This window comes from Pristis pectinata, chromosome 2 (assembly GCF_009764475.1).
Source record: "Pristis pectinata isolate sPriPec2 chromosome 2, sPriPec2.1.pri, whole genome shotgun sequence".
Lineage (NCBI taxonomy): Eukaryota > Metazoa > Chordata > Chondrichthyes > Rhinopristiformes > Pristidae > Pristis > Pristis pectinata.
In genome coordinates, this window is record NC_067406.1 from 33,841,600 (window position 1) to 33,858,282 (window position 16,683).

At 39.7% G+C, this 16,683-nt stretch overlaps 1 protein-coding gene across 4 annotated transcripts in view; it reads left to right on the forward strand.

Moving 5' to 3' along the window:
* rai14 (retinoic acid induced 14) overlaps positions 1–16,683 on the forward strand; it is a 199,379-nt gene that overhangs the window by 75,888 nt on the left and 106,808 nt on the right. For 2 of the 4 annotated variants that reach the window (XM_052010037.1, XM_052010041.1), the window contains exon 1: positions 12,394–12,529. The exons of the other annotated variants lie outside the window; for them this stretch is intronic. In XM_052010037.1, coding sequence (XP_051865997.1) covers positions 12,491–12,529 — 39 coding nt within the window. In that variant the 5' untranslated portion in view covers positions 12,394–12,490. Of the gene's footprint in view, positions 1–12,393; positions 12,530–16,683 lie in introns of those variants that run through there. 4 annotated transcript variants of the gene reach the window in all.

A 16,683-nucleotide genomic window follows, 5' to 3' on the forward strand; every position in this document is an offset into this window, starting at 1 on the left:
CGGAGCACCCGGAGGAAACCCATGCAGACACGGGAGAACGTACAAACTCCTTACAGACAGCGACGGGAATCGAACCCCGGTTGCTGGCGCTGTAATAGCATCATGCTAACTGCTATGCTACCATGATGTGAAATTTGTTGTTTTGTGGCAGCAGTACAGTGCAAAGGCATAAAAATCTATGAATTACAAACATTCTTTTTGGAATAATGGGGTAGTGTTCATGGGTTTGTGGATCGTTCGGAAATCTGATAGCGGAGGGGAAGAAGCTGTTCCTGAATCGTTGAGTTTGGGTCCTCAGGCTCCTGTTCATTTCGCCGATCTCATCCTTTACCAAAATATGTCACTTCATTTTTTTTCTTCTGACATTTAAATTTCATCTCCCTTCAGTACAGCATCTTGCTACTTTGTCTGCTTCCCTGGGAGTTATTACTTATCTGGTTCATTGTTCACCAGATTTTCAATATGCTTCTCTATTTACTTATGTCCAGGTCACTAATATATATCCAGTTCTGGACCTGAGAACACTGATGTTTATTTCTCTCTGGTCATTGCAAACCACAGTTCATTGCAACTTTCCTCCCAGCCCCTTATCCAATTGCCAGTGTCTCAGTTATCCAAAGATCTTTGATTTTAACCAGCCTTTACTTTGGTACTTTGTCAAACACCTTTTGAAAGTTCACATACACTGTATCAACTCTTGTTACTTATTGAAGATAATTGGTTGTGTTAAGCATGTTTAGTTTTTAACAAATCTATGCTGGCTTTCATTACTCCACCCATTTCACAATAAATAATTTCTATGCTAAAATAAGTCTTTTCCCACCACTGCCTTTATGTTAACTGGTCTATGGTTCATCTGCTCATGTCCTTTTTAAATGGGTGTAGCATTTGTTATTCTCCAGCCTGCTGCCACCATCCCAGTGTTGAAGGAAGTTTGGAATATTGAGCTAAAGCCTTAGAATTTTCCACCCTGGGTTCCATCCATAATTTTTAATACATCTCACTGGGATTACATATGTTTTTCTTTGAAAACTGCTATTCATTTAAGTGGCTCTTCATTTTTACCCTATCTTCACCCTTCACTGAGCCTCCACAGCTTTCTTGATGAGAGTATTCTCATGATTCACTGTCCTCTCTGTTAAGAATGTTCTTTCATCTCTGCTGTGAATGACTGACTTTTTTTTTAAGACTCACCCCTGGGTCTATACACCCCAGTAAGGGGAACATCAGCTCTACATCTCCCCTGTTAAGTTCTTAAGAATTTTGTAATTTTGAAGGAGGTCACTTCTGATTTTAAACTCTTTAGAGTACTGGCCCAATTTGCTTTATTCCACCATTCCAGAAATCAAAGCTGGTGAACCTTTGTTGCACTCCACTTATCACAGTAATCTTTCCTTGGTCAGCCTCACCAGGGCACTATATAATTGGAACAAGAAGACACCACTTTTGCACTCAGTTTCCTTTAGGATAATGTCCAATGTACTATTTGTGTTCCTAATTTGTTTGTTCCATGTGACTATTAACTTTCAGTGACACGCATACAAGGACACCCAGGTCCCTCTGAATATGTATCTTTCGGTTTCTCATCAGTTGAAAAATGCTCTGCCTTTCTGTTTATTTTTCTACTCGTATATGTCCTCACATTTTGCACATCTTTTTATTCCATCTCCATGCCCTTGCTTATTCAATTAACCGGCTGATGCCCTGGACCCTCCACCTCGCCCTCAACCCCACTCCCTTCCCCTGCAATTGTTTGCTGTACATACATGTAAGTTAGCAGTTTTTTTAATGTGAAAGGATACTCTGGTTCCTGTAAACAGTGTTTGATTTATTACCTCTTTTTCCATGAAATGCCATCCAATTAGCCTGTCCATACCCTTAAAGTGTCTCTGCCTCCTCCTCACAGCTCACATTGGCACCTGTCTTTATATTATCTGCAAACTTGGATATATTGCAGTTGATCAGTTGAGTGCACAGGTTGATAGGTTCCCTGAAGGAGGCTGCTCAGGTTGATAGGGTGGTAAAGAAGGCTTATGGCATGCCTGCCTTTATTAGTTGAGGCATTGTGTATAAGAGTCAGGAAGTTATATTGCAGCACTTATAAAACTCTGGTTGACTGCATCTGGAATATTGCATTCAATTCTGTTTGCCCCATTATAGGAAGGAGGTGGGGGCTTTGGAGAGGGTGCAGAAGAGGTCTGATCCAGGATGCTGCCTGGATTAGAGGTCATGTATCATAAGGAGAGGTTGGACAAAGTAGGGTTGTTTTCTCTGGAGCAGCAGAGGCTGAGAGAAGCACATAAAATTATGAGAGGCATCGAGTAGACAGCTGGTATCTTTGTCCCTAGGGTTGAAATGTCTAATACTAGAGGGCATGCAGTTTAGGAGAAAGGGGGTAAGTTCAAAGGAGATGTGTGGTGCAAGGTTTTTTTTTACAGAGTGGTGGGTGCCTGGAATGTGCTGCCAGGGGGTGGTGGTGGAGGCAAATACAATGGAAGTTTTAAAAGGCTCTTAGGCAGGTGAATGTGCAGAGAATGGAGGGATTGTTTAAACAGAAGAGATTAGTTTAGTTTGGCATTTAATTACTAGTTTAATTAGTGTGGCATAACATTGTGGGCTGAAGGGCCTGTTCCTCTGCTGTACTGTTCTGTTTTTAGATTCAGATCATTGATCTAGAATGTGAAGAGCTGGGTTCCAGCACTGGTCCACTGAGTTCCAGTCACAGGCTCCCAACCTACCTTCTGCTTTTTATCTCCATTAACCAATTCTTAATCCACAAAACTATATTACCTTTAATACAGTATACTCTAATTTTGCTTAATAGTCTCTTGTGTGGAATGTTATCAAAGGCCTCCTGAAAGTTCAAATACACCACATCAACTGGTTTTCTCTTGTCTATTCCACATTTTACAACCTCAAAACTTTGAGTTTGTAGCAGCTCTTTGGACATTTTGGCCACAAATTTGCCTGACCTTGGCAGGTAAGTGCCCAAAATGATGTGCAACCAACTTCATTTGAGAAGTGCAGAGGAGATATTCCAGCTTGGCTTCCTCCTAAGGTTTCCACCTCACTACAGAAACTAGTTTTCAGAAAATTTGATTGAGTGCCTATGCTATATGACTGCAAGGACTGGAGCATAGCAAAGGCTCTTGGACTGGGAAACATTGTGCTGTAGTGAATATAAAGCTGTGCTCTGGAACTGACCAAGCTGTTCCAAAATTTATAACATTGGCATCTATTCAACACTGGAAGTTTGCTTGGGGATGCTCTGTCCACAAAAGATAGGACACATCCAATCTGACTAATGACCATTCAATCGATCCATTTTCATTCATTAGCAAAGTTAAGGATGCTTTGAGATGCTTTTAAGGGCTATTGACTCAATGAAAACGGTAAGCTTTAGGTTTTGCTAGAGGTACCTGTACTTTTTTTTACATCAAGGCAGTATTTGATCAAGTGTGCCTCCAAGAACCCTTGATTAAGAATGGAAGTTGGTTTGAACTGATGAGAAAATTTTCCATTGGCTGGAGCCATTGCTTACACAAAGGAAGATTGTTATGATTGCTGGAGGTCAATCATCTCTCGTCCAGGACATTGAGTGGAGACCCCGAGGGCAATGTCCTGAAGCTAATGGTTAGCTTTCTTCAATGAAGGTAATTAGTAAACCAATATCTCCACCCAATTTGATGTGCATGTGACACAATATCTCATTATGTGCTCTACTTTGAAGCAACCCCATAAGGTACTCAGTAATATATTTTTAAAAAACTGCTACTCAAGATGGACAATAAACCTAGCCTTTCCACAATCACGGATTGAGATGCCATTGTTACCTTTTATTGCTTTAACAAACTCTTTGAAGTAGGATGCGGAGAAGGTTCCATCTGATTTTGGCCTTAACTGGTAACATTTTTGCAAAAAATCTATTGGTCACCTAGATAGTACACTTTTCAAGGTGTAATTGAAATAACATGTACATTTTATATCCTGCAGACTGTTATGAAACTGGAATCCGCATAGAAAAGAATAGGTTCCTTGGTTGGCTGAGTACGAGTTTCAATGGTTGGCTTTACAGTCAATCAGATTACTGAACGTAACCTGGCTAGCTGCATCCAAGTTTGTCATTGCAAGCAAGCATTCAAATGCTTTATGCTTGATGAAATAACATGCCAAAAAAAACACGTGCACTGAAACAAGTTCTTAGAAGACCAAAGGTTATAGCTATACTGAAGCAGACATCATGTAATGGCTGTAATGATGCAGAAGTTTGGAAATTCTTTTGCGTTGAGTTTGCATATTCTTCCTGTGATTGCATGGAATTCCTCTGGGTCCTCCAATTTCCTCCCACACCCCTACGGTGTGTGGATTGGTAGGCTAATTGACCACTGTAAATTACCCATGGTGTGTAGGTTTGTGGTAGAATCTGGAGGAAATTGCTGAGAAAGTGGGGAGAATAAAAATGGGATTAGTGTCGATGGATGGTTGATAGTTGGCTTAGACTAGGAGGCTGAAAGGCTTGTTTCCATGCTGTATCTCTATATCTTGCATTTCAGTAAGCAGAATCTAAAGGCAGACTATTATCCAAATAGAAAAAGATTGAAGGTAAGTGAAGTATAGAGCTACGTGTTCTTGTGCATGAATTGCAAAAGGTTTGCAGGCATATGCAGCAAGTAGTTCGAAAGGAATATGACATCTTGTTGTTTTTTGCAAGAGGGTTGGAGTTTAGAAATGGGGAAGTACAGTTACATTTGTGCAGCGTTCTGGTGATGCTGCACCCACACAGATTTGGTCCCCTTATTTAAGAAAGGATGTACTGGCATTGGAGGCAGTCCAAAAGAGATTTACTAGATAATTCCCAGGATAAGAGATTTATCCTATAACAAGAAGCTAAGGAAATTAGATTTGTATTCTTTTGAGTTTAGGAAAATGAAGGGTGATCTTATTGAGATGTGCAAGATCCTTGGGGGACATGACAGGGTGGATATTAAGATGTTTCCACAAGTGGGATAATCTCAAATCAGGGGACATAGTTACAAGGATCAGAAGTGGTTATTTAAAACTGAGGTGTGCAGGAACTTGGGCTGAGTGGTGAATCGCTGCAATTTTTTTTATCCCAGAGGGTTTTGGCAGCCTTATCCTTGGAGGTATTTAAAGAAGAAAAATTTTGGAACATCAGGGTTATGCAGAAGTGGCACAAAAGAGTTGAAGCTTTGGGTAGATCAGCCATGATCTTGTCGAATGGTGGTGAGGGAGGGGCTGTGACTTCTGCTCCTATTTTTTACTGTTCTTGAATCAACTGCATTACATAAGTTGTTGCCTTCTGTCTCGCAGTTGTTCAGTCATATATCAATATATATGACTCCATTGATGAAAGGACTTTAATGGAAGTGAACAATATCTGCAAGTCCTGGTTCAATTAATTTTCACTCTCAAATCAGCTTCTTCTGAAAATTGTGCTTGGTCTAGTTCTCCATTTGAAACCTGATAATAGGTTGATTATTACATTAGGAATCTACCAAATGGTCGCCAGCCATAATTACCCTTAATTCCTGCATGACAACTTTTGTATGATGCATTGGGTAACAACACAAGAATCATAACCTAACATTTATTACGGGGAAAAACCCTGTGTCAATCTTTGTTGATCATGCTGTAATTAAATGTTTCCTGTCAGCAGCTGGTATGGCTGGATCTTCCCTCTACCTCAGCCACAATGGGCTGCAAAACTTCAGCCACTTTTTTGTTTCTTTTGACATTCATCATTTGTTCTAATGGTGTAAGATTCCTGCTGCTATAAATGGCACCTACCTTCATCCACATTACATCTGACTGCTTAACCTTGCGCTCTTCTGATGCTCTTGCAAAAAAAAATGCTCATAACCTGGTTCTGCTTGTGATATTGTAGACATCTCCATTCATTATGGAGATTGTGGACCTTTTGAATATATGTTCTGAGCTACCTACCTGTGTCATCCGCTGCTTTTTCAAAATTCTTTTGCATAGCTTAAGTTTCACAAAAACTATTAAGGAAATAAGATATTTTAAATTTTCAGCAGGGTAGTTGAGAGCCAAGTCTGAGGATGTTGTACAAAGGAAAAAAGGGAGAATTGATGCACTACAGTCCTTGAACAATGAATGAATGACAAGTATGGTCATACATTGCTGTGGAATGGGCTATGAAAGCATTGAGGTGTAGAGAAGGGGAGTTGAGTTCATTAGCACATTGTATGAAAATGTATGGGAAGAGAATTGGAACAGACTTTGAGTCAGGTGAAGAGGTAATGTCTGTGAGGATGAAAATGATGGATAAAATTCTCATGGTATGAAATAAAAGAAAATGAAGCATAAATTTGAGGAATGATGGTTTGCGTTCATTCTGTTTATTTGACTGAAGTTGCATCCCACAGTGCTTTGCACGTAGACATAAGAAAACTGGTGCCAAGCAGGAAGGATGGGTAGGAGATGTCACTGAAGTTTGACTTTTCTGAAGCATTTTAAAGGATAAGGAAATGGAGAAGTGCAGAGGTCCAGGTAAAGATCAGTGGACAGTACTTCTCGGGTTGCTGAAGGCTATAATGTCAAGAGTATGATGGGGAAAAATAAAGGTTGTATTGAAGGTGTGCTAAGCCAGTGAATTGGGTTGTTGAAAAGGGGAGGTGCTGGGATTTTGCATACATTTGTATACATACTGCTATATTTCATATTGTTACCATTTCACTGCAGATATTCAGCAAAGAAAGTATCGAGTGTTTATTACTCGTATTAAAAGACAATGCTTTGCAGAGTTGTAATTAAGGTGAGGGAATATGCTCATTTAGCAACATTGTGGTCCAAATTTCCCATCAGACTTTTGTTGATTATTATGATGTTTGGGTATATATCCACTAATGTATGCCTTTATACATAATTATAATAATTATGTTAGAATTAGAATGGAAGAAATTTTATATACACTGTGAATGCTAACAGAGATCATTTGAGCTAATTATCCTGTGTTTTTTCCTGAAGGTTCTAATTAATATTCTTGCTGCCTGTTCCTATGGCAGTGGTAAACTTGCAAAATGACCCTAGAAACTTTAAATAAACATAATGGCAATACATGTGTAATGTCGAAAGGGAAGTTATGCTTGATGAATTGGTAATATCACATTTTAGCTACCTTGGATTGTCTTGCTGGTTTCAGTTTCTGATAGAGATACATAGTCATACATCATTGAAACAGATTGTTTGTCCCACCAAGTTTGTGCCAACTATCGAGCATCCATTTTACACTGGTCCTATTCTAACCCCATTTTATTTTTCCTGCATTCCTTTCGACCTGCCACAGATTCTATCACTCACCACACACTGAAGACAATTTACAATGACCAATTAACCTACTGACCCACAATCTTTTGGATGTGGGAAGAAATGGGATCACCCAGAGGAAACTTGTGTAGTTACAGGGGGAACATGCAAACTTTGTGAAGACTGCACCAGAGCTCATGAATGGACCTGGGTCATTGGACCTGTGATGCTGTACTGGGCTTGAGTAGCACTTTCTGCTATCTATTGAGAATTAAAATACAGATCATAGTTGCATTCATTCACAAGGTTGGTGACTTCCACATATTCAGTTATGTATCTGTGCCTCATTCTTCTGGACTCACTGTAAGAAAGTTGATCTGCTGCCCCTTTCATCATTTTAAATGCTTGTCAATCACCACACTAATCTTCTCTTTGCAGTTGTAAATAGTTGGTTCAAAGGACAATGTGCTATAAACTGATTAAAGCAATTGGTGGACTTGTGTACTCTTCCCAGTAGAAAGACATTGGAATCATTAGATTTGGTCCGTGCTTGCAGAAGCTACATAATAAAATCTGTTTTTTATGGATGGCACTTTGAGACGAGGTTATGCTGTGGAATAACTCACTTCACTATAATATGTTGTTATGCTATGTTGTAGCAGAGAAAATTTTACCAAAATCAAGAATAGCATACTATGAAATTCAGGAAGTGCATGGAATGCATTTTACATATAGTAAAAGATATAAAAAACACATCAATAATGTGCTAATAAAAATAGAATTTATCAGCTATGATTTTTTATAGGTGAAATCTATCTGGGAACTTTTAAAGCCAGTGTTCATTTTTCCTGAAAAACTGCACCAAGACTAGTTGCTTTAATCTTTTATAGTTTTGGTTTGAGGTTTTAAACATTGCATTTCATGGCCAAGGGTTAAGCAACCATGGGGACTGAGAGTTCAATGGAAGATGGCATTTGAGATTCTTAGCAATCTCAGGCTGCAAGGTTCAGGAACCATCAGATTCATGTGATATGCATGCCAGCTATGCAAACATGTCTCTGTCTACTTGAGTACATTATGGCTGTTTGGAATGGGGAAATTCTCCGTTGCAGAATTCACAAATCACATCCAAAAATTTAAGGTACAAAATAAAATTTGCTGTCACAAAATTTGTGTGGGGAAAAAGTAAATACATTAATATGAATCATGTTCTTAATGCATGTACAGATGACGTGGCTTTGTAGTGCGTTTTCTAGGATCACAGCCTCACACACTCCCATAATGTGGGGGGTAACCTGTAGTTTATGTTCTGGACTGCTTACCTGCTGACACTTAATAGTTGTGTTAGGCACAAGAATGTTTCAATTGATCATTGCAGTCCTATTTTTCAGAGCTGGTGAAAATGAGCAATTGAAAATATTAAATATTTGTGCCACACGAAGAAAAATAGGGAAGTGAAGAGTGTGTGCATGTGCACATAAACTAGAAAATGCTGACGGTAACATTGTGTGTGGTGTAATAAAATTGCCAATTTTTAAATTGTTTAGTTATTAATATTTTACTTTACAAGTTTATGGTCAAATGCTAACCATTTGATGGGAAATGTTCACTTTCCCAAGACGAGGTCAAGAGAAAAGTACTGGGTAGATTTCCTTGGCTCAGCAAGAGGGCCAGAACTAGTGGGGAGAAACCTGCTTTAACTTTCTTATCTATTGATCCAATGCTGCTATGTACAGAGCAAATAATATGTACATTGGCTCATGAAATATAAATAACAATGCTTGAAAACTTTATAATCACAGCATGCCTCTTTTTTTTAAAAAGAATCCTCATACAGTTATAGGCATGATTTTGGTTTTTAGAACCAAGCTTTTAAAATAACCTCTATGATCTACAAGTAAACATGAAGCTAACACATACCTTTTCCCTATTGTGTATATTAGACTAGCTGGCTGATCAGCCTATAATGCATTTCTTTGTTCTTGAAATATCTCATGTCCTTGGGTGTTGGCTTAAAGGGCAATCCGCTGAAAATATTCTGCACATCTCCAGTCGATGATCACAGTTGTGCAGTATTATCAATGTCTGGCAAAACCTGATAGCTTCTTTATTGCTGCTGAGTGTTCAAGAATGTGGCTGACCACCACCACCTTGGAGTATTAGAGATGGGCAATAAATGCTGACCTCGCCATTGACACCCGCCATTGAAAAATAAATGAATAAAGAAAAAATCAGTTTACTTAAGATGTGTGAAAGGAAAGGGATAATCCACCTTTGGATTTCAGATGATATTTCTTTTGTCCACCTCCATAGCTAATGATATTATGATTACTGTTCCCCAAATGTTCCTCTATGGACAGGTGCACCACTCGATCAACCTTGCTCCCTGGAATCCTGCAGTACCACCTTCCTTGTTGGGTTTGGAAAATACTGGTCAAGGAATTAATCCAGAAGACACTCTACTCTTTACATTACTAATATCCCAGTATATGTTAAAATAATTGAAGTCCCCATTATCAATGGTGCTTTTACCTCTGAACTAAATTGTCCTTCTGTGTCCTTTCCACTGGCTGGTAAGCCTATATCATACACTTAATAGTATAATGGCACTTGTATTGTTTGTTAACCAAGCCAAACATATCCTGTCCTTGATCCCTCTGTATAGTACTGCAATGTTCTCTTCAACCAATACTACTGCTTTGCTTTGCTGAACACCTTGGCTTACAAATTAATCTGCATATTTTCCACTGTTATCGCAGTCTTAACAAATGTGCAATTCCTTGGCATCGGTTCCAAAACAGCAATACTCTGAGGAACAGCAGGTGAATGTGTCTTATTTCCTGCTTTAATAATGCCTTTCTTCACAACTCTCAACTAGGAATGATGCTATTTAACAAAAAATCACACTACTACACAAGCCAGCACTCTTTCTAAACTACTGGGAGGGCTTGGTAGAATTCTCAAGCAGATGAAGGAACTCAACAGGCTTTTGAAGAATAATGCATGAAAGGGGCATCTTCCTTGTACGAAGGCACTCATGGCAGGAAATTGCCATGGATGTAATTGTCCTTTATAAATGTGGGCACTCTGGGATATCTGCACTGCCCCTTTATGGGTATGAATACAAAACCTGCATTTATCAAATATGAAAGGATTCCATTTTACAGTGTAGAGATTTTCTTGACTTGTGCAATGTAGCAGTGTGTCATATCTCAGGAGGGAGGCTACAAGGATCTTGAGACAAGTTCTTTGATGGTGAAGATGATGCTGACTTTCATGTTAAGAGCAGTGTAACAACTTGCGTTTGATTACTAGAGAAACCTCCAATAGTAAACAAACTCAAGTGCCTGCACTGCCCTCAACTTGAAAGTTATGGTAACCCTTGCTGTCAGAGAGTTTGCCTCAGGATCTTTACAGGATTACTCTGCTGAGTTATATCACATATATGACACTTTACTGCTGGTTTCAGCATTACAGAATTCAAGAGAACTCTCATCTCAAAGCTAAATTTGATGATTTGCAGATGTCCCAAAAGTGTAAGCATTCATTGAAGGCAGTCATGCACTTGCTGTAACTTTGCTGACAGCTTCCTGCCCAGTTAGGGTCAGCCTAAAGTATGTTTGGCAAGAACTCAATCTACCTCTGACTGCAGGAGAGCTGTCCAACCCTTTAAATAATATTCGTTTTGAGTCTGTGATGTTAATCGAAGCTGTTTCACTGTGAGCAAACAGAACCAGTTGTAATTCTATATAATATGGTTAAAATTCTAATTTTGAGTAAAAACAGAAAATGTTGGAAACATTCAGCAGATCAGACAGCATGGAAAATGAAACAGTTATTGGTTTGGGTCCAAGACCCTTTGTCAGAGCTTAAACTCCCCTCTTTTGCTTGTTTGCACTTCTGTGGGAATTTGTCAGTGGGATTGGCTGTTTCATGTGTCAGATAGTACCTCATTCATATTTGCACTCCCATTCATACACATACTCATCCATATTCATGCTCGTCATGAGATAGACCACTATTTGCCGTTCACTCTTTCTGCAAACCTCCCCATTCTTCTCAACACCCCTCTGCCCTTGTCCTATTACATTTTGCCATGACTCCATGATAATTTGTAACAGGCACCTTAGAATACAATATATTGCATATTGTTTTCCTTTCTTGATTTTTGTCTTCTTCCCCCCCTAAAGACATTGACTCTCGGCAAGGATGAGTATATGTGTGCTGTATTGGTGAGTGTGTGCATCCCCTTAAACAGTGCAGGAACAAGTCTATTTTTTATTCGATGTAGTGTTTTAATAATGTTGGTGATGTCAGAATTCTCTTAATGGCAGCATTGAAGTTGGATGTGGATTTAACTGTTGAACCCAAGCAAATACATAGAAACACTCCAAGCTGTGAAATGTGCCCTAGCCCTTTCACTATGTTTGTTTTAAATTGTAACAGGACCTGCATCACACCACCACTCAAGGTTATGATCTAACATAAACAATATTTTCTATTCTTAACTAATATCTGTGGATAAAGCAACAAATTCAAAGGACTTTAATGCAATATCGATAACCTGTGTACTGTCTTATACTGCATAAATATTACTACTCGTCTGCTTTTGTAAGACTATTAAAATTTGGTATTTCATAACCACTCTCTGTCGGTTTAACATTCACTTTCTTCAAATGATACGACCTGTGAACATGAACTAATAAAAACGTCATCTGATATCAACCATTCCTTTTCTATTAAAAGTTTCCAAAGTCAACAAATGAACTATGCCTTACAGCCAAGATATAATTGCCCAATTCCGGCTGCTATCATTTGTTTTGAAGCAAAGCTGTCTCATTCTTTTCTAACTGTGCCAACATGGTGTCATCCTCCTCCTTGCCTTGTTTGCTTAATATGAATAGTATGTCATTACAATTTGGTATCTCAGTAACACACAAATGGCTGGTTCCAGATATCCTCTTGTACCGTCGTACAATAGAAATTCTTTATTGTATAAAACTGAATGACATTAGGCTCTGAAAGACGGCAGAGTCCTATTGAATAGGGTCTAGTATATGTATTCTCAATGCATTGCTTTGATTTAACAGTACTGAGAAAACTTGTTTCCTCAGTACTGTTTTTAAAATTTTAAAGCAGCATACTTTCTACCAGATTTTGACAAGTGAAAAGCAGGAGATAAGTAAATAACCACAGCAACACAATGAAATGCATGTTTCTGTGCTCGTTTCTGTCTGCTGGTGTAAGTACTCCAGTTGAAATTGGAATTAGGTTTTTTTCCTTTTTGTATTTTAGTAGTAGTTATGTTTTAATACTTTTCTCTGGTTGCAAATTGCATCATTGATTAGGTTATTTGTTTGTAGATCTCTTGTGGTTGTGGTCTGTAACAAAAAAAATAGAGTTTAGAAATCTGGATGGATTTTTGGATTAAAGTAAGGCCACAATCCTGAAACATTTAAGATGTCCATCAGGGTGTTTTTTTTTTAGTGCATCTGAAATTTTGTTTTGGTTGAAATTGTCCATCTGAACTTGCCAGCTTTTTGGAATTGTAAAGTTATTTTCCTTACAGCCTGTAAATTTACAATGTAACAGTAAATTGTTGGATCAATGCAACAGTCACGTTCAAAATTCTTGATGTTATCTACATTGTAAGTGTGAGATTTGGATAGAGGATATGAAAATAAGAGGAAAATTCAGATTTTGCTTTCTATTGAAAGGTGAAAGTAAATGGCTCATCATACTCCATTCTAGGTATGTTTACATGATAAAGCTTGAAGATAAGAGTGGAATATCTATGATGAATTAACTGATTTCTGAGCAAGATAATGAAGGCAGAACTTCATTAGCTCTAACGTTCATGTTTTAAAATACTTTGCAACAAAACAGTAATCAAACACAATTGTTTTAAATCTAATGTAAAGTGTTTTATTTCAGCAATATGGTTTACTGCAATCATCCCACAATCAATACCTTAGATAGTATACTGTTAGAGTGTTTTTTTTAAAAAAAAAGGAATCCTTTGAGGTGAAAAGCAAAAATGTTGTATATTCACAATTTAGCAATTGAGGGAAAACGCAATGATGCTGGAGGAACTCAGCAGGCCAGGGAGCATCTGTGGAGAAAAGCAGGCAGTCAACGTTTCAGGTCAAGACCCTTCTTCAGGACTGAAGATAGGAAAAGGGGAAGCCCGGTATATAGGAGGGAAAAGCAGAGCAGTGATAGGTAGACAAAAGAGGGGAGGCGGGGTGGGCATAAGGTGGTGATAGGTCGATGCAGGTAAAAGATAGTGATAGGCAGGTGTGGGGGAGGTAGGGAGAGCAGATCCACCAGGGGATGGGTTAAAGGTAAGGAGAGAAAGGAAAAAAAAGTCACGGGAGGTTAGACTGTGGTTGAGAAAGCTTGCACCCATATTTCTGCTCCCACCCCCACCCCTCCCAGACCCAACAGGGATAGGGTCACACTTGTCGTCACATCTCAGCCTACCAGCCTATGTATCCAACGCAGCATTCTCCACCACTTCTGCCATCTCTAACAGGACCCCACTACCAAGCATATCTTCCCTTCCCCACCCCTTTCTGCCTTTCGCAGGGACCACTCTCTCTCTGCGACTCCCTAGTTCACTCCTACCCATCCCGGGAACTTTCCACTGCCCCTTCCATAGGTGCAACACCTGCCCCTACACCACCTCCACCCAGGGACCCAAACAGTCCTTTCAAGTGAGACAGAGATTCACCTGCACCTCCCTTAATATTATCTACTGCATTTGGTGCTCCGGGTGTGGTCGCCTCTACATTGGTGAGACCAAACACAGAGAAGGTGACCGTTTCGCAGAACACCTGTGCTCTGTCCGTAACCACGACCTGCATCTCCCTGTTGCCAGTCACTTCAACTCCCCCTCCCACACTATCAGATACGTCAGTCCTCTGTCTCCTCCACTGCCAGGAGAATTCCAAGCGCAAACTAGAGGAACAGCACCTCATTTTCCATCTTGGAACCTTAGTCTAAGGGCATGAACATCAAATTCTCTCATTTAAGTAATCCGCAAAACCCCTCCCCCCAACCATACTTCTCTTTTTCCCTTTCCTAGCCTATCTCTTTTTCTACCCCTTTTTTCATTTTCTTTTTTTCCTTTCTCTCCTTACCTTTGACCCATCCCCTGGTGGATATGCTCTCCTCCCCCGCACCTGCCTATTACTATCTCTTAGCTGCATCTGCCTATCACCACCCTGTGCCCACCCTCCCTCCCCTCTTTTGTCTACCTATCACTGCTCTGCTTTTCCCTCCTATATATAAGGCTGCCCCTTTTCCTGTCTTCAGTCCTGAAGAAGGGTCCTGACCCGAAACGTTAACCACCTGCTTTTCTCCAGAGGTGCTGCCTGGCCCTCTGAGTTCCCCCAGCATCATAGTGTTTTTCATCTACATTCCAGTATCTGCAGTCCTTTTTGTTTCTCTTCTTTAACAATTGAGGGCATTGGATATGGTGTATATGAATTTGTTTCTATTTTTTCCCGATGTGAACCTGAGCACTATTCTCACTTTGTTTAGACAGTCCCATTATTTTCCTTGTGGGCTGTGTTTTGGAATTCTAGTTGAATGTTCTGAAAACATCTCAGTCATGAGATTGACACTTCCCCTGAATGGTGAATGATCAGTTTCAAACTTGACACACTCATTAATAAGTGTGTTTAAATCCAGTGTAGGATAATGGGGAAGAAAGCGTGCTTATGATTTGTAACCCTTGAGGAAAGGAACAAAAAGTGCCTTATGGGAGTTTTTAGGATCAGAATTTCTCACGATTGCCTGCTACTACACTGGTCCAGATCTTGGACCTGGCCTGCCACCTGTGGTCCCTGCTCACCATCAATCATCTCACCTGGATCTTGGTGGCCTTCTGTGCACTCAGGCTGAGCAATGAGGTCTCAGCAAAGAATAGGCTTCAGATATTGTAATGGTGAATTCTTGCTCCTGACAGACTTCATTACAAAAGCAGATCTAAGATTGGGGCTTTGGGTTTAACCAAAGCTGACATGTACTTTATTAGTTTTTAAGTGTCTCTGACATTCATGGATGTTGAACAAATTATTAAATCAAATGTATCAAAAATGTTTTTTTTAAAACAAACTAATAACTAAAAACACAGATCTGGAAGTTCATCCAAAAACACCACTAGTGCTATAGTAAATGGTCTATCGCAACTTAGACCAACTTTGTGCATGTTTCTAGGTCATTAGAGATGATCAAGAAATGTATTCCCTGAATTATTGATGGATTTCTGTTCTCTGTAGCACCTATTTTCCCGCAGCGTAAGATTTTTCTAAATGACATCAACAGCAGTGCAATGTGCAAATTCGTCTCCAGTGAGATATTTAACCTTTGATCTGAAAAAACGATCTGAATATTTGTTGTAGAATCATACAGCATGGAAACAGGTCATTCGGCCCAACTCATCCATGTTGATCAGTGGTACCTGTCAGTATTAATCCCATCTGCCAGTTTTTGGTCCAGTGCCTAGGTGATTTAAGTGCTAATTTAGACCATTCTTAAATGCTGTCAGTGACCCAGCTTCAACCACACTCTCAGGAAGTGCATGCCAGGTACTTGCTCTTTGGGTGAAGAAGGTCCCCCTCGGATACCCTCTAAATCTCTTCCCCCTTGCCCTAAACCTATGTCCTCTAGTTTTATCTCCCTCTCATTTCGGGAAAAGTTTTCTGCAGTCTACCCTTTCAGATGTTAACAAAATTGGTGGCGTGATGGACAGTGGAAAAAGGTTGTCTGAGGTAACAACAGGATCTAGATCAACTTGGAAAGTGGGTAAAGGAATGGCAGATGGAATTTAACTTGGATATGTGTGAAGTAATGCATTTTGGGAAGTTAATCCAGGGCAGGATGTACTCAGTGAAATGACAGGACCCTGAGGAGTATTATAGACCTAAGGGTGCAAGTACATAGTTCCCTGAAAGTGGCGACACAAGTAGACAAGGTGGTGAAGAAAGCTATGCGGCATGCTTGCCTTCATTGGACAGGGAACTGAGTATAAGAGTTGGGATGTCATGTTACAGCTGCACAAGACATTGGTGAGACTGCACCTGGAATATTTTATGCTATTCTGGTTGCTATACGACAGGAAGGATGTGGTTAAGCTAGAGAGGGTGTAGAAAAGATTCACAAGGACGTTGCTAGGACTGGAGAGCTTGAGTTTTTCCACATAGTGTGGTAGGTATATGGAATGAACTGCCAGAGGAAGTGGTAGAGGCAGGTAAAATTGCAATGTTTAAGACATTTGGACAGGTAAGTGGATAGGAAAGGTTTAGAGGGATATGGGCTTAAATGCAAGCAAATGAGATTAGCTCAGGAAGACACCTTGGTCGGCATGGATGAGAAAAGCCTTGTTTCAGA